Genomic DNA, 18471 nt, shown 5'->3' with positions numbered 1-18471 from the left:
GGTGGGGATGGGGGGTGTCTGACCCATTCAGATAATGGTTACCCTGAGCAGGGTTGGACTGACTGGGTGATCCTCCAGTGGACCCAGTCTCTGAAGCCATAGCAAGTCCCAAAGATACAGGAACCTGTCAGGGTCTGATGACACAGAGCTCGCACCCACAGGGATAATGTAGCCCTAAATCTTCCCAGACCCACTATCCCTACCTACTTGCACATCCACCCTTTTCGGTAAGCCTACAACTGGTCGACGGCGAGAGAGCAACACACAAACGGGGAACAAACAAACAGACACAGTAAGAGCAGTCATACATTACCAGGGTCAAAAGCTAGTTGGTCAATGAAGTGCCAAGAACGCCAGAAACAAACGAGAAAGCTAGACACGTCAGAAGTCAAAACCAGGAGAGTAATACAAGACCAAATCACCATAAGCCAGAAAACGAAGTTACAATACTAAATCCAGAAGTCTACAGTCAAAGTACATACAATACTAAAAAGGAACAGCAGGGGGAGCCAGAGGAACAGAAATTCACCAGTACCTGTGCTCTGCATATATCTTCCTTTATACTGGGAAGAGGGGATGATGTTTTTACTACCTTACCCTGTTAATCAAAGTACAGAGGGCACTTCAGTTGCAGAGAGAGCTGAGCCTCTAGGTGTAACGGCAACGCCCCCATTGCTCCTAGAGGCTCATTTGCATATAATAAAACTTTTCCACAGCAGTGCGGGCATATATGGACAGTTTTCACCTCCTTCCCTGCAGCTTGGGGTACTTCAGGTCATAGAGGACGGTGTTTCACACCGTCCTCTCCATAATCATTTGGCCTCCTCTCTGCCTGCACTTATCACATAGATCAGTGTCGGGCAGGTCAAGAGGGAAGTATGCAGATTCACAGCTCTCTCATTGAATTAGCAAAGTGCTGTATGAGTGCTCTGCTGGATCTGCACCCCTTTAGTGTCCCCCATACTGCCCCTGCAGTGCTGCCTGTATTATAATGTCTCCTGTAGTTTCCCTTGTAGTGCCCCCTGTCTAATGCCATCGATTGCACTGCGTGTATTACAATGCCCCAGTAGTGCTGTAGTGTTCCCCCATAGTGCTGCCTTTTTTTATAATGCCCTCTCTAGTGCCCCCTGTATTAGATTGCCCCCCATGTAGTGCTGCCTGTATTATAATGCTCCCTTTAGTGCTGTAGTGCTACCCCCATAGTGCCCCCAGTAATGCTGACATGTATGAAAAAAATAAACAAATAAAATTATTCTCCTGACTCCTTTTCTCCACTGCTGTCTGCAATGCAGGTGGCCGTGATGACATCACTGTGACCTTTTGTGCAGGGTCTCAGGGGGCACATGATCACGAATGCCTGCATCAGCTTCCAGGCTTTCGCGAGCCCATAATCGTGCCACCTGAGACCTGGCACAGCAGTTTGCGATGATGTCATTGTGACCTCTTGCACCTAGTGGCCTGGAGTCTTTGCGGCTGAATGGCGGGGATGGGAACCAGAACATTCTATTTCCAGAACATGATTACGGGGGTGGCCATCTTGCCCGAGCTGTTCTTAACAGCATTTGCAAAGTATTTAAAGAATTACTTTATGGCAGCCAATGGTCAGGAGGGGACCTCATTGACTTCTATGGGAGAGTTTTCTAGGCATGCTTTGTGACCTGTGCAGAGGTCATTGTATAAGGAACGAATACATAAGATGTGACAATCACCTATTGTAAATGGATGAGTGTGTTATCTACACACAGAGATGCTGTCATTCTAAACATGCCTGTAATGATAAGGAGATAACTGCAGTAAAGTGATCTGTACAGACCAAGAAGTGGGGCTTGTTATTAGTGGCCAATGTGAAAACTGTAGGATTTTATGTTTTGTTGCTTCAATAGAAATGTTTACATGAAAAATTAAAGATAACATCAACCAAAATTCTTGAAAAAAAATGTGTTTAACCCTTAGAGGACCTTGCAATTTTTTGTTTTTGCATTTTAGTTTTTCACTCGCATAGCCTTATGAGGGCTTATTTTTGGCGGGACAGGTTGTACTTGATGTAGTGGGGAGCTGTGAAAATTCTAAATGGAGTAGAATTGGAAAAAAAAATGCAATTCAGCCACAGTTTAATTGTTTGTTTACAGCCTGTTACCTTCATTCTCTTTTTCTTGCATTTTAATACTGGAAAAAAAAATGTAAAAATCTTTTTACATTTTGTTTACATTGCCATATTCTGACCCCTGTAACTTTTTTATAGTTATGTGTATGGAGCTGTATGAGGGCTAATTTTTTGTGGGGCAACCTGTACTTTTCAGTGATACCATTTGAAGTGTGTGTGACTTTTCGATTACTTTTTAAAAAATTTAGGGGGGAAGTGACAGAAAATGGCAAATTGGTCTCTTTTTCTTTCATTACGCCATTTGCCGTATGGGATAAATATTGTTGTATTTTAATAGTACATGTATTTTTTTTTTATACGGTGATGCCCATGATGTGTATTTTTTTATTGGTTATGTATTTTTATTTTGCTTTTGGGGAAAGGAGGGTGATTTGAACTTTTATATATTTTTATATTTTTTATTTTATTATTTATATATATTTTTAAGTCACCCTGGGTGACTAAAACTCACAATCATTAGATTGCACATTGTGTTCTGTGATGGCTAAATAGCCATCATGGAACACTTAAAGGGGTTGTCTGAGTTATGAAAAAAAATAATATAGCACTGAAAATCTGATATATAACTGAGCTAAGCAAGTTTTATGCAAAATATATATATATATATATATATATATATATGCAATGAGCAGGACCGTGGTACCATGCAGTGGTTCAGGATAGATATGTGTATAAGTCTGTAGTAGTTTGTGACGCCAATTGCAGCTTGCGCAGGTACTGTAGCAGGGCCCTTTAAGATGTTATAACTCACGTACCAGGTGAGGAATGCCAGAGGGGGATAATGTCTCTGTGTAGCAGATATGGTAGTGTCAACGGTGTCTCCTACCTTGGTACGGCTGGATGCCTGGATCCTGGCTCACTTGCAATAAATTGAGTGTGGTCAGTAGGAGTTTTGGTGGAATGATTGAGATCCAGAGAGGAGATATAATCCAACTTGTCTTTACTTAATGGCAACAGATATCCATACGAGTTACAGCATAAGTCTCTTGGGTCCCAGGAGGTATTGGCAATATGTGGCAGGAATTTATATCTATTCTGCTTCTTGTCATATGCCTATAGAATCTGGTAGGTATTTATCTTCTGCTCTGTCTGACTTCTGCTTGTAATGGGCCTGACTAGCTGAGGAGGTATTTGGCTTCTCCTGGACTCTGGATATGTACTCACAGCACTGCTCGCAGGGAATTATGTCGTCCTGGAGATCTGAAGTTCTGGAGGTTGTTGCTTGCTTGTCACCAGCTGAGGTAGATGACTCAGGCTTGGAAGATGTATCCTTGCCTCAGCCGAGGCGGGATCCAGGGTTGGGATCCCTGGTTCTGGGAGCTCCTACCAACACAGCCTACCCCTGGCAGGGGTGGATGGTACACTGACTAAACTTCCTTTCCTCCTCATAAGACAGGACATGGGAACGTGCCACTTCTGCTCACACAGGGGAGCCTAGACTGGAATGGACTATTCCAGACTAGATATACTAACCTAGCTATGGTCTGCTACATATTGCTGCCACCTGCTGGCGGACAGGGAAATCACAGCAATTACATAATACAGGCCTGGAAAATACACATAATGGAAAATGCAAAGTTTGACTACACAAGCTGGCAATAGCTATACACTTGACATATTGTACCAGGTAGACAGAGTTTAGTGACAAACTCTGGGATGTTACATATATATTTTCTCATTTCCCTGGTTCTTTTCTGGCCCTTTGTTTACATGCAATAAAAACAACCTCTGCCCCTCCCCCTGCACTGCTAAGGGAGTGAATACAAGAGCTGCCCTGAGTGACATGTCTGCCTGCTGGGAGAATCGGCAGCATGTTGTATGTATAGGACTACAAGTCACAGCTGTATAATGACCTTCTATACCTTCTTGTGCAATGCTCTCTCTAGTATGTCAGCTTTTGTGCCCAGAATTGTCTCCTCACTGCCTGCAGAGCTGTGCAGCTGAAGGGGTTAAGAATCCTAGCAGAGAGTAAATAGCAGTAAAGGGGGCGTGGCCAGCTCAGTGAAATCTGAGAAACCAGCCACTGCAGATAAAGTGCTTAGTTAGGAACATAGAAAGAACAAAAAATTAACTTGGATAACCCCTTTAATTTACAATATACCAATACAGTGCTGCCACCTGCTGGCCTGTATTGGTATATTTGAGTAATAGCTACCGAACCCTGTTTGAGGCTTCGGGCTATTACTAAACTGTACCAGGTTCCCCGATCTCAGCTGGGGAACGCTGTTAGAGGAGCTGTACTGTGCGGCTCACACTTCCATTTGACCAAGGCATCTAAGGGGTTAACTGTATGCGATCAGCTATAGGGCTGATCGCATACATCCGCTGCAGGTCTCTTCTGTTTAAAACAGCAGAAACTCAGCGTCTACGGCGCCCGCTGCACGCGTGAGAGGGTACCATCTTTAAAGTGACAATTTCCAAGGGGTTAACATAAAAACATGATTTAAAAAATAGGTCATTTTCTGATGACACCTTCTCTTTAAAGGTGGAGAAGTATACAATAAATTCAATATGCCTTGATTTTCCGAACTGTAATATTTGCCATAAATGCTTGTCTTCCGTTCCGTCCCTTGTACGGTATTTGACCGGAAAAAAATACTTGCTGCCGAACTTGCCGGATCTGGCATTAATTCCCATTGAAATGTAATAATGCCGGATCCGGTACCAAGTGTTCCGGAAATTGCCACATCGCCAGATCCGGTTTTCGCGCATGTGCAGTTTTTTCTAGCTTTGAAAAAATTCAATACCGGATCCGTTATTCCGAATGATACCGGAAAGATGGATCCGGTATTTCAATGAATATGTTGAAAGGAATTTCCGGATCCGGCAGGCAGTTCCGGCAACGGAACTGCCTGCTGGATTCTAACGACGCTAGTGTGAAAGTGCCCTTACTGACACATGTAATTCAGTGGCAGAGGATGAAACAACAAAGAGAGGGGGGCAAATGTAACTAATTTTCTGCTAATGCATTTTCCATTTTCTTCCAAAGCATAATCATATTTTTAATGGAGTAAAATTGCTAATACCTATTATTTTTCCTTTGCTATTTGCAAAGCAGTTATGAAATGAAAGAATCCTGTGATGAGCAGTTAATTATGCAGAACAATTTCTATCCACAATGCACAAATTTCATAGGAGCTGAGTGAAATGGAAATGTACAGTATTTGTTGAATACAAGCTCTGCTTTAAATTTAAGGTATTGAATTCTGCTAGGGAAGCCAATTACATTGCATTATTTTCCCTGCTATACGAGAATGTCACTGTAATGAATGTTTCAGCTCTTTTATATTGTTTGATTGCTTACGTTTTATTCCAGTAGTTACTTATAATTAAAGTTGTGAGTCGCATCCTAAATATAGTGCGTTCTTTGTCTGAAAAGCCGAAGGAGTTGTAGATGCATTTTCTTCCAAGAATAAACCAATCAGCACTTTGCTACACTCATAATAATCTCCCTTTCGGGAATTCTCCTGCTCCAAGAGGAATGCTCTTGTTTACAGGTTGTGTGGCATAGCGAATGCACTAGAGGTAAAGATTTGCTAACAATGGGGGTGATTTACTAATCAAAATTCACCTAAATTCTGCCACAATTTGCACCAAAAAACTGATATACATACCTTCCACCACATTTATTACATTTTTTTAGACCCATATTTTACCTTGTTCCAGCGTAGAAAGAAAGAGGGCATGGCCTGCTGGAAAGATGTCGCATGATGTAAGATCTGACAATATACACCAAAAATGTGCCCAAATTTTTGCCTAAAATTCAAGTGCAAAGTAAGCCATCTAATAGGTGGTATATGCACCAGATTTACCATTCGGCATCAGCCACTGCAACAAATCTGGCACATTTTTTGACTGTGATGTCTAAGGGGTTAATGTATTAACTTGCAACTTTTTTGGTCTACTTTTTTTTTGGTTTGTGGGTTGCACTTGTGTTTTGTGATAAATTTACTGTATGTATTTAATGTATACTCATATCCGTTTGATGAGAATGTACCTATATTGAGTGTTTATGAGCTGCCAGGAGTTCAGAAATGGGGACTACAAATCGAGCCTTAAGAGCAGCTCCCTGGTGTATGCTGATATACTTAAAGTGTAAGGCTACTTTCACACTCGCGTTTGGTGCGGATCCGCACCGATAATGTAACCGCGTGCATCCGTTCAGAACGGATCAGTTTGTATTATCTTTAAAATTGCCAAAAAGGCTCCGTCTTGAACACCATTGAAAGTCAATGGAGGACGGATCAGTTTTCTGCCATATTGTGTCAGTGAAAACGGATCCGTCCCTATTGACTTACATTGTGTATCAGGACGGATCTGTTTGCCTCTGCATCGTCAGCGTGGTGTCCGCCTCCATGGCGGAATGGAGACTGATTGGAGGCAAACTGATGCATTCTGAGCGGATCCTTATCCATTCAGAATACATTAGGGCAAAACTGATCCGTTTTGGACCGCTTGTGAGAGCCCTGAACGGATCTCACAAGCGGAAACCAAAATGCCAGTGTGAAAGTAGCCTAAGCTGTAGAACAAAAATCGTTGAAAATGTTTAATGAAGACAAGTTGAAAAAAGGCTTTTTTAGTCAAAAATAAGTAAAATCATAAAAAAATTATACTTTCTTCCAAAGGTGTTTCATAGCTTTTTTTGCAATACAATATTGCATTGTATGGACCCATACTGCACCTTCATATGCTTCTAATTTTAGAAGGAGGCTAAAGGAAGTTTTTGCTCTCTCTGCTAACCATAAATTCTATGGTGAAAAATAGTGGGATATCCAAAAATGTGATTGACTGTGTATAAGGGGTAAGATATTCAAAGGAAAATCTAAAACACCAAACTTTTTTATTCTTATTAAAATACAGTACCAGGGGACAATACAAATTCTACCAAAAATTTTTATTTAAAATGTATCCGTATGCTGTCTGCATCTGTGCGGTTGTGTCATAAACCCACCTGTCTGGGCTCCAGCAGCGAGATCTCCAGCTTCTGTGCGACTGTTCCAGGAGAAATGTGCTGCTAAGTCACGCCCCCTGGTAACATAACAGAGTCCTTAGCAACAGGATGCAATGCTTTTTCTCGCCGCGGCGGGAGTGTGCTGGAGGAAACTAGCAGTGGGCTGACTGCTCAGCTGCTCTATTCCTGTGTGCTAGTGTTCTGACTACTAGGTTCTGATCCTGGAACTAGGTGCTCTATTTAAAACCCTTCCTGGCCATATACCAGTGCCAGTGATAGTTTTGTTTGGGCCCACTAGCTAGGTTCCTGGTTCTTTTATCTTTTGACCACTCTTTGTCTGGTATTTGATCTTAGCTTATTTTTTGACCACTCTCTGTCTATCATTTTTGTACTGCGTTGTCCACCTGATTCTGACCCATTTTGATACGGCTTTCCCTGTGTGTTGTTTTTGTCTCTTGGTATTTGTCTGTCTCTGCTTCTTAGTAGCATAGGGACTGCCGACCATTTGCGGTCTTGCTACCTAGTGCTAGAAATGCAAGTAGGTAGGGAAAATGGTCTGGGTTTCAGGTTAGGGCACACTGTTTGTGTCTGTCCCTACATACAGACGTTACAGGCCATTCTGCAAAGTATAGAATATGTCCTATTCTTGTCTGTTTTGCAGAAAAGAATAGGCATTACTACTGATGAAAAAACTGTGAAATGCACACAGCTGGTATCAGTATTTATCAGTTTGCAGACAGCAAAATGAATACAGTCATGTGCATGAGCCTAACACCAATATCACACTGGAGTGAAGTTTCATATTGAGAAACATCTTGGGTCATTATGTTCTGAGAGATCACAGGTATAGACTTTTCAGGAAACTTCCATTAGCTATTCTGAAAATCCTGGTATATGGTCAAAATCCTATACTACTGTATGTGTGTCATACAAATTTGCTTTCGAATTTCTTCATAAAAAGACAATTTGTCCAAAATACAGTTATCACAAGATGTAATAAAAACAAATGAAGTTCCAGCACTCACGATTTTTTGGTAGCTAAAATCTTCGTCTTTTATTCAGGGGGTAGACAAAATAGACAGGACATCCACCCACAAGTGTAGCAAACTTGACGCGTTTCGAACAGAAGTTCTTAATCTTTGGTTAGGTTAAGAACTTCTGTTCGAAACGCGTCAAGTTTGCTACACTTGTGGGTGGATGTCCTGTCTATTTTGTCTACCGCCTGAATAAAAGACGAAGATTTTTGCTACCAAAAAATCGTGAGTGCTGGAACTTCATTTGTTTTCATTTCAAGGATATACAGGCTCACCAGCCTTTTCCGTGCACACGGGTGTTTTGGATGATTGGGTGAGCTGGACTTTCTTTGTGAATATTCATCACAAGATGTAAGTTTGTAGCCCTTTAAATCTGCTTAATAGAGAGTAGAAAGGTCCAGCCTCAAATAAAATTAGACTTTTCTATATTTAAATCTGCTTTAGATTAGAAAAAAAGTTTTCTTTTATTTTCAGAAACAGTGCCACGCTTGTCCATTGGCTGTGTCTGGTAATTGCAGCTCAGCTCCTTTCATTTGAATGGGGATAAACAGCAGTTCCAGATATAGCTAGTTGGGCTGTTTTTTTTTGGGGGTTTTTTTTTTGGGGGGGAGTACAGTAGACCTTTTGTTTCTAATCTTGTAAAATCCCTTTAACCAATTTTTTTGACTGATTTATCCTACAGTACAAAGATTCGTACATCTATTAGCAACAAAATGTTATTTGTAAATATATATATAATGTAACTATTTTTTATGTCACCAGGTAGCACATGTCACACCACGGCTCTTCCCACACTAGTTCGAACCCCAAGCCTAGTGGTTCAACCGTCCTTGGATGTGAAGCCATTTGTGTCATTTCCAATGGAAAATAGTCCGGCTGTTGGACTCTTCCCAAACTTCAACACGGTAAGTCTACTTATTGTTATGCAAGCTTAGAGAGAACCAGTCAATGTAAAGACTATGGACAGCTTTTTTATTATTGCATTCTGCTTATTTTGGGATAAAAACCATATTTTCAGTTGCTCTTGATTACAATTTTCATGTTTTTCCTCTACCGCACGACTATTGCTTCTCCTTCTCAGCTGCTCTGACAGCTCGATCTGTAGCCCTTATCTCTTCACTCCTGACAGCTCATAAACACTTATTAAAGCTAAATTATTATCAGTTTGACAAGAATTTAGCTTAAATGCATGTGTATGAGCTGTTAGGAAAGTACAGATAAGGGCTATAGAGCGATCCGTCAGAGCAGCTCTCTGACAGATTCACAAAGAAGAGGCATCAGTCTACAGATGCAGTAAAGCTGAAAGATGTAGAGGAAAAACTATTGACAAGTTTTATTAAAGACCAATTGGAAAAAAATTTACGCCCAATATAAGAAGAATATAATAATTAAAAAAATATCTCCAAAGGTGTTCATAGCTTTTAAAACAATAAACTGTGATACACTGTATGCAGCTTCAACATGAAAACCCTGACAGTGCCCAAGCTCTCTTATTTGCCCCACGATCTATTGGAACATGATAATCTAGGCTTTTTCTTGACTGACATGATCTAAACTATACCCAATACAACTCTTTGAGCCCTTCTTTCTTCTAATTTCTATTTCATATGTATTGTCAGGCATTAATTATTCATAGTTTACTTCCCTGATAAACATGTAAGGCATTACAAACAGGGGTGTAGCTATAGGGGAAGCAGCGGAAGGGGCTGCTTTGGGGCCTGAACTCAGAAGGGGCCCTCCCAGGAGGAAGACAAAAAGGTTTTATTGTTAGGGCCCCCTCAATAAAATATATAGAGAGACACTGTAGGTAATGGACAGAGCATCTGCCAGGCCTCATTTGAGAGAGAAATCTTGATTAGCCACAGGAGAGGGGGTTGCAGAGGAGGAGGGAGTTGCGAAAAAGTTGCTGGGGTAGGGGAGCCCCATTCAAACATTTGCCATGGGGCCCAGTCATTTCTAGCTATGCCACTGATTACACATGGCCTAAAGACAATCATAAATGCTAAAAGGTTTAGATTGAAGGGGTAAATCCTTCTAATATGGTCCAGTGATTGGCTGGGCGGTCACTTTTCTGTGTCAAGAGGCACCAGAAACTACAGAAACTGGTGGTGGACCTGGGAAATAGTGAAATAGGAGCAGAGGGAATTGGCAAGCATTACTTTTTTATTTTTGTAAAGTGTTCTCAGCCTTTTTTTTTATCTTAATAGCTGGGCAATCCATTTGCAAAGAGCACCTCTGGCGTACTCGATTTGACTAGAGATGAGATTTTTTTTGAAAAAATTTGGTTCGATCCGAATTTATTTCCGATGAATGAGTGAAAAAACGGCTATTTCCTGGCTGCAGAGAGCCTTTATAGTGGTGTGGAACACTGTGCCTTGCAGTACCACACATAGGGAGTCTGCTGTGGTAGTGAAATAATACTGTGAGTCAGTATGACATGCAAATGACAGGCGTCGCTCTTAGAATCACTGTACACTTCACTTATTTGGGCAGTCACAGGGCCAAAACTGACCAAATAACTCAAGTATGAACTCAGCCTTACAGGTCGATGTTAGCACCAAGAAGAAGCGCACTCCTTTTACACCGTCATCAGCTGATTCCACATAGATGTCTACAGAACCTGTTCTATTAAACGTTTATACAAGTAGAGCCCCCCGACAGAGTGGAGAGGGTGTCAGCAGTAAGTTTGTGTTGACATCACTGATTATTTTGCCCTTCCTCTGCTCCGTCAGAGCAATAACCCCCCAAAACAGATCCTGTCTGAGCATCTGCCTTCACTCAGTCAGCATTTGGTCAGTAATCTATCAGTATTGCTATGGCCCAAAAAAAAACAGGAATGGATCTAAAACAGAGATGACACATGAAAAGAGAATATTTGCATGTCTTTTGTGTTTTGTACCCACTCCTGTTTTTGGCTACGAAATTACAAGCCAATTCTGATGGGACCATACAGGCCTTACAGCTGCTACACAGACAGTATCCGTTGTGCAACTAATTTTTCCTTCTTTCTGACAGATGAGAAGAACGGTCAAATAAATGATGTCAGCCAGGCTGAAAGGCAAAATAGTGTCCCAGTCATAAAGTGGGGAAGGTGAGAACAGCATGAGAAGTCCACAAAGTGTCTCTATGACATAGTGGTGAGGTGGAAGCAGCATGAGAAGACGACAGAGTGGCCCAATGAAAGAGTCTGGAGGTGGCAGCAGAATCAGGAGGAGGTCACAGAGTGGCACAATGACAGTGTGGAGGTGGCGGCAGCATCAGGAGACCACAGAGTGACCCGGTGACAGAGTGGGGAGGTGGATGGCAATACGAGTGCCAGCTGAAGATGGTGGGTGAAAAAAGGAGCACTTGGCATCGGATGTGTGGCATCAGGCGGGTGGCAGCATCAGAATAGTAGCTGAGGCAGGTAGCTAGAGGAAACCGGTCTCTTTTGTTAAAGTGTTGGTGTAGCACCATGAATGATCTAGTCTGATTCATCAGGCATTGGAGGGTGGAAATCCTGGCTTATCCACGACTGATTCATTTTGACAAAGGTCAGTCTCTCCACATTTAAGGTAGACAGGTGAGTTCTTCTTGGGGTAACTATGGCCTCCGCCGCACTAAACACCCGTTTTGATGCCACACTACTGGCTGAGCAGGACAGCATTTCCAGGGCAAACTCTGCTAGTTGCAGCCACAAATCCAGTTTGTCTGCCTAGTAGTCCAGCAGATCTTCAATGTGGAGTGGCAGGGTGCTGTCCAAGTATGCCACCGCCTGATGGTTCAGGTCCTGCTCCAGATCTACCTGCTGCTGGTGAGTAGTTTCTTCACTAGGCGGGTGAAGAAAGCTGCTCATCAGCAACTCTAGACTCAAGTTGCTGCTGATGGAGATGGAACTGCTCCTACCCCCCCCCCCCACCCTGCCACAGCAGCCATGGCAGAGGAACGTGAGTGCGGAGGACCTGTGAGAGGATGGACGATGGCAGAGATAGGCAGCGGCCAACTCACTACATATGATGTCACTACAGTAGTTTAGTTTGTCCTCCCTCTCAGCGGGTGTAAAAAAAGGTCCCCATTTTGGATCGGTAGCGAGGGTCCAAATAAGTGGAGAGACAGAAGTCATCCCTCTGCCGAATGGTGACAATTCGGCTGTCACTATGCAAACAAGTGAGCATGCATCAGGCTATTTGTGCAAGTGACTTGGGGGGACCCCCTGCCTTCATCTCCACTGCATAGTACCACGGTGTGTTTGGGTCCTCTGCCTCGTCTTCCTCATCGCCCTGTAGCTCCCCTGGCTGCTCCTGCTCCTCCTCTCCTGTCACCTGTGTGTAAAAACCACCTATTTCGCTACACATTGCTTGTGCTCCAATGTCCTCCTTCTCCAGTTCAGCCCCTACAGGGCTCATGTGGTCAAGAGATCTAGACGCCACGTCTCCAGTCTCTTGACCAGCCAGATTTACCAGCATCTGTTCCAGGACATAAAGCAGTGGAATGACGTTGTTCATCCAGTAGTCCTGGCGACTGAAAAACGTGGCTTCCTCAAAGGGCCTGAGCAAATGGCAGGTGTCACATATGAGCTACCACTGTCTGACATCGAAGTTACACAGAGGAGTACTCCTGTCCGCTTGGATCATCAAAAAATCGTTTATGGCCTTTTTCTGTTCATATAGTCGGTCCAACATATGGAGGGTGGAATTCCAATGGGTGGAGACGTCCCTGTCACAACCAGACAGCTGAGAAGCTCTGACAGAGGCCTTTCAGAACCTCCCCCTTGAGTTTCTGTGTTGTGGTATTCAGCTCCTCCTCTCGTTAGTCTCTCTCAGCTGTCATGTGTTGGACTAATTGCTTCCCTTTAAATTCTTCCCCAGAAGGCTTTTCTGGGCGGCTTATATTTCTTCCTGGAGTATGTGTGCATGCCCATCTGGTTCTCCTCTCCTCTACAAAGTTAAGTGTTAAACTGTTATCTGTTATTTTCTGTTTGCTGGATCCCAGGTGACCGTGACTCCCTCCGTGTCTGGTGTAGGGAGCCGGTGGTCGTGTCCCCTCACTATTGTAGGGTGCTCAGGGCTTTATAGTCAAGGTTCGTGGATATGCATACCTCCACCATTCGGATCTATGCATAGGCTGAGCAGCCAGGGAAAGTGCCAGGTCTTCTACAGGGGTCTCCCTTTCGTTCCTTAGCTTTTGGATCCAGCGAGTCATTTATGCATGTTGTTTTGCCTTGTTACCTGTACACATTCCGTGACATTATAAGCCGCCAAAACCGTCTTAAGCATGGATCCGGTTTCACTTTTGGCTGAACGCTTCCAGGGTCTTTCATTGGAGGTAGCTGACCTCCGTAAGACTTTTTCTCAGCTTCAAGTGACCGGTTCAGCTTGCGTTCATGGAGCTTGTTCTGAGCCTAAGATCTCGCTCCCGGATACGTTCTCCGGGGGTAGTGAGAATTTTGTGCGTTTTAGAGAGGCTTGCAAACTCCATTTTCGCCTTCTTCCCCTTTCCTCTGGAGATGAGGAACGGAGGGTGGGGATCATTATATCGCTGCTCAGAGGTAACGCTCAGTCCTGGGCCTTTTCGCTGCCGGAGGGGGCACGGCCTCTCCGTTCAGTGGATGAATTCTTTTTAGCCCTGTGTCAGATATATGATGATCCGGATCGTATTGCTCTGGCGGAGTCTAGACTACGTCTCTTATGCCAGGGTAAACAATCCGCAGAAATATACTGCTCAGAATTTCGGAGATGGGCAGCTGATACTGGTTGGAATGATGCTGCACTCCGAAGTCAATTTTGCCATGGTCTTTCAGAGGGATTGAAAGATGCATTTGCCTTTCATGAAAGGCCTATTTCTTTGGACTCTGCTATGTCTCAGGCCGTTCGTATTGACAGGCGTCTTAGAGAGAGAGGAGAGATCTCTCCTTCCTGTCATACTCGGTCCCAGGACTGTGCAGCGGTCCCATTCTCTGCGCAGGGGTCTCAGTCGCTGTCAGCCCCTTCTGAGCAGGAGCCCATGCAGCTGGGGTTGATTGCTTCTGACCAGGGCCGTTTCTAGGGGCGGGCGGGACGGGCGGCCGCCCGGGGCGCTGTCAGCAGCAGGGGGCGCCCGTTGAGGTAAAAAAAAAAAAAAAAAAAAAAAATCGTTATGAAGGTAAATGATCGGGCGGCCGGCCGGCCGGCGGCGCCCCTCATTCTGAGCCTCCTGAGCGGCCGGCTCAGTGCTGCGCAGGCTGCAGACTGCTGAGTTATTAGTGTAGCGTGGCCGAGCTCTGTTCGGTCCGGTCCGCGGTACAGGAGCATTTGTTTCTTGTACCCGGCCGGACTGAAAGGAAGTGCACACTAAGTGAGCACTTCCTGTCAGCCGGGTACAGGAAACAAAAGCTCCTGTACCGCGGAGCGAACAGAGCTCGGCCACGCTACATTAGAGGTGACAAGGGGGAGGAAATGAGAGTGAGGGGGGGGGGAGTAGAATGAGACTGAGAGTGACAAGAGAGAGGGGGGGGGGAAGTAGTAGAATAAGAGGGGGGGGGAGTAGTAGAATGAGAGTGACAAGAGGGGGGGGGAGTAGTAGAATGAGAGTGACAAGGGAGGGGGGGGGGAGAAGAGAGTGACAAGGGAGGGGGGGAAGAGAGTGACAAGGGAGGGGGGGGGGGAGAAGAGAGTGACAAGGGAGGGGGGGGGAGAAGAGAGTGACAAGGGAGGGGGGGGGAGAAGAGAGTGACAAGGGAGTCCGCAGAGCCAGACCAAGCGCCAGACTGCAGCCAGAGACCAGATCATCTAATTGTCCTGGTGGTAAGTAGACAATGCAATATGTGTATTATTTAATTGTTTAGTTATTAATACTACATTTTGCGGACCGCACATTGCCGGCACTAAGAGAATATGCCTATTCTTGTCTGTTATTGGGGACAAGAATAGGACATGTACTATTTTTTTTCAGGTTCGGAATTGCGGATCCGGGTCCGCAATTCCGGATCTGATAAGGGGGGGGGGGGGCGGGGGTGCCAATTTTTATCTTGCCTAGGGCGGCAAAAATCCTTGCACCGGCCCTGGTCAGACTTACTGACGTCACGCGCCTGCTCCTCCCACTAGGCGGCGCAGGCGCGTGACATACAGTGACTGAGTGAGCGCCGCACTGCCTGCCTGTTACCGCCCGCCCTGAGCCCCTGAGCAGTGCTGATGCCTGCTGTGAGGCGAGTGATGGTCTGGGGGGGCATTAATTACAATGGGGGGGCATTAATTACAATGGGGGGGGGGCATTAATTGCAATGGGGGGGAATTAATTACAATGGGGGGAATTAATTACAATGGGGGGGCCACTGTGGGAGACATGAAAATGGGGGCCACTGTCACTGTGGGGGACATTAAGTTTAATAAGGATCACTATGGACATTATTTAGAATGGAGGCTGCTGTGGGTGTCATTACTCATTATAACTGTATAATGTCTGATAGGCCTAGTCCTGAGCTGAGTTATATTACCCTGCCCATGCCCTGTATAATAATGTACCCATCCCTGATACCCTAGTTATATTACCCCGCTGGAGTAATATAACTAAGGGGTATCAGGGTACATTATTATACAGGGCAGGGTAATATAACTCAGGACTAGGCCTATCAGACATTATACAGTTTTAATGACATCCACAGCAGCCTCCATTCTAAATAATGTCCATAGTGATCCTTATTAAAAATAATGTCCCCCCACAGGCAGGCAGTGCGGGCGGCGGCGCTCACTCACTGTACCTCACGCACTGCGTGACGTACAGTGAGTGAGGTCAGCACCGCCGCCCGCACTGCCTGCCTGTCTGTTACCGGGGGGGGGGGGGAGTTTTTTTTGACACTCGCCCTGAGAGAAATTTTACCTAGAAACTGCACTGCTTCTGACAATAGAAGATTCAGCCCGCATGGGACGGTTTGTTTTTGTTGTGGAGGTATTAATCATTTGGCAAATATTTGTCCCTCTAGGAGATTCAGGCAGTTCTCTGGGTATAATAAAGAAACAAAGAGGAAAAAATCTTTGAAAAATGTTCGGTCTGTTACTATTGGCAGGGTTGAGGCGGAAATTGAAGGTTTTCCGTTTGCTTGTAGTTTTGCTTGTTTGCTTGTAGTTTGTTTTCCGTTTGCTTCCGTTTGCTTGTAGTTCCCGTTTTGTCCTGCCGGTGGCGCTAGAGAGCAAGAACATTTTTTGTGAGATTTTTGTGGATAGTGGAGCAGCGGTCAATCTCATTGATAATCAATTTGCGATAACTCATGGTTTCCAGGTGTGCGCTTTGAGAAAGGATATTCCGGTTTTTGCTATCGATTCCGCTCCACTTTCTCAGAAATCATTAAAGGGCATAGTTCACAATATCCGTTTAATTGTGAGTGATGCTCATGTTGAGGATGTGTCATGTTTCGTCCTTAGCGGTTTGCCCACCCCTCTGGTGTTGGGGCTGCCCTGGCTCACTAAGCATAACCCCACCATTGATTGGCAAGCAAAGCAAATAAATGGTTGGAGTGACTTTTGCAGAGAGAATTGCCTCACGACATCTGTTTCTGAGGTTGCTACTAAGACTATACCATCTTTTCTCTCTGAATTTTCGGATGTCTTCTCTGAGAGTGGAGTTCAGGTTTTGCCCCCGCACAGGGAGTACGATTGCCCTATTAATCTCATCCCAGACGCCAAGCTGCCTAAATCTCGTTTATACAATCTTTCCCAACCTGAGAGGATCGCTATGCGTGCTTATATCTCTGAGAGTCTGAGAAAGGGACACATACGACCCTCGAAGTCACCTGTTGCCGCTGGTTTTTTCTTTGTTAAGAAAAAAGATGGTTCTTTAAGACCTTGTCTGGATTTCAGGGAGCTGAACAGTATCACTATTCGTGACCCTTATCCGCTTCCTCTGATCCCGGACTTATTTAACCAGGTTGTTGGGGCTAAAGTCTTTTCCAAATTAGATTTAAGAGGGGCATACAACCTGGTCAGGGTCAGAGAAGGGGACGAATGGAAGACGGCCTTCAATACCCCTGAGGGCCATTTTGAAAACTTGGTTATGCCTTTTGGTTTGATGAATGCCCCAGCCGTTTTTCAGCATTTCGTGAACAGCATTTTTTATCATTTGATGGGAAAATTTGTATTGGTGTATTTGGATGACATTTTGATTTTTTCTCCCGATTTCAAAACTCATAAGGAACATTTACGTCAGGTCTTGCTCATTCTGCGGGAGAATAAATTATATTTATTCTTCTCTCCGCTTCTGGTTTTCGCTTCTCTCCGCTTCTGGTTTTCGCATGGACCCCGAGAAGGTCCGCGTTGTGCTTGAGTGGGAGCTTCCTGAGAATCAAAAGGCGCTGATGCGTTTTTTGGGCTTTGCCAATTATTACAGGAAGTTCAATTTGAATTATTCTTCTATTGTTAAACCACTCACTGATATGACCAGAAAGGGGGTAGATTTTTCTTCTTGGTCAGTAGAGGCGCGTAAGGCTTTTTCTGATATCAAGGAGAGTTTTGCTTCCGCTCCCATCTTGGTGCAACCTGATGTTTCGTTACCCTTCATAGTTGAGGTTGATGCTTCTGAGGTGGGTGTGGGGGCGGTCTTGTCTCAGGGTTCCTCTCCTGCCAATTGGCGACCGTGTGCCTTTTTCTCAAGAAAACTCTCCTCCGCAGAGAGAAATTACGATGTGGGAGATAGGGAATTGTTGGCCATCAAGTTGGCTTTTGAGGAATGGCGCCATTGGCTAGAGGGAGCCAGACACCCTATTACCGTATTTACTGACCATAAAAATCTGGCCTACTTGGAGTCAGCCAAGCGTCTGAACCTGAGACAGGCCAGATGGTCGTTGTTCTTTTCTAGGTTTAGTTTTGTTGTCACATTCCGCCCTGGAGTTAAGAATGTGAAGGCAGATGCCCTGTCACGTTGTTTTCCGGGAGGCGGGAATTTTGAAGACCCGGGTCCCATTTTGGCTGAAGGTGTGGTGGTCTCTGCTCTTTTTCCTGAATTGGAGGCAGAGGTGCAGGCAGCCCAGTCAGAGGCTCCTGATCTTTGTCCTCCTGGGAGGTTGTTTGTGCCTCTCGCTTTAAGACACAAGATTTTTAAAGAACACCACGATACGGTCCTTGCGGGGCACCCGGGGGTAAGAGCCACACTGGATCTCATCGCTCGGAGATTCTGGTGGCCTGCGCTTCGTAAGTCGGTTGAGGGTTTTGTGGCAGCCTGCGAGACTTGCGCTCGTGCCAAAGTCCCTCATTCACGGCCATCAGGTCCTCTCCTTCCCTTACCCATTCCTTCCCGTCCTTGGACACATCTGTCCATGGACTTCATAACGGACCTGCCTCGTTCCTCGGGGAAGACTGTGATTCTGGTGGTGGTGG

General features: G+C 44.8%; 1 protein-coding gene across 3 annotated transcripts in view; it reads left to right on the top strand.

Annotated features, from left to right (window-relative positions):
* ZNF385B (zinc finger protein 385B) overlaps window positions 1-18471 on the top strand; it is a 732466-nt gene that overhangs the window by 522003 nt on the left and 191992 nt on the right. For all 3 annotated transcript variants that reach the window (XM_044304851.1, XM_044304850.1, XM_044304852.1), the window contains one exon: window positions 8912-9054. In XM_044304851.1, the coding sequence (XP_044160786.1) occupies window positions 8912-9054 (143 nt within the window). The remainder of the gene's footprint in view (window positions 1-8911; window positions 9055-18471) is intronic.

This window comes from Bufo gargarizans, chromosome 8, assembly GCF_014858855.1.
Source record: "Bufo gargarizans isolate SCDJY-AF-19 chromosome 8, ASM1485885v1, whole genome shotgun sequence".
Lineage (NCBI taxonomy): Eukaryota > Metazoa > Chordata > Amphibia > Anura > Bufonidae > Bufo > Bufo gargarizans.
This window is presented reverse-complemented; position numbering and strand designations above follow the sequence as displayed.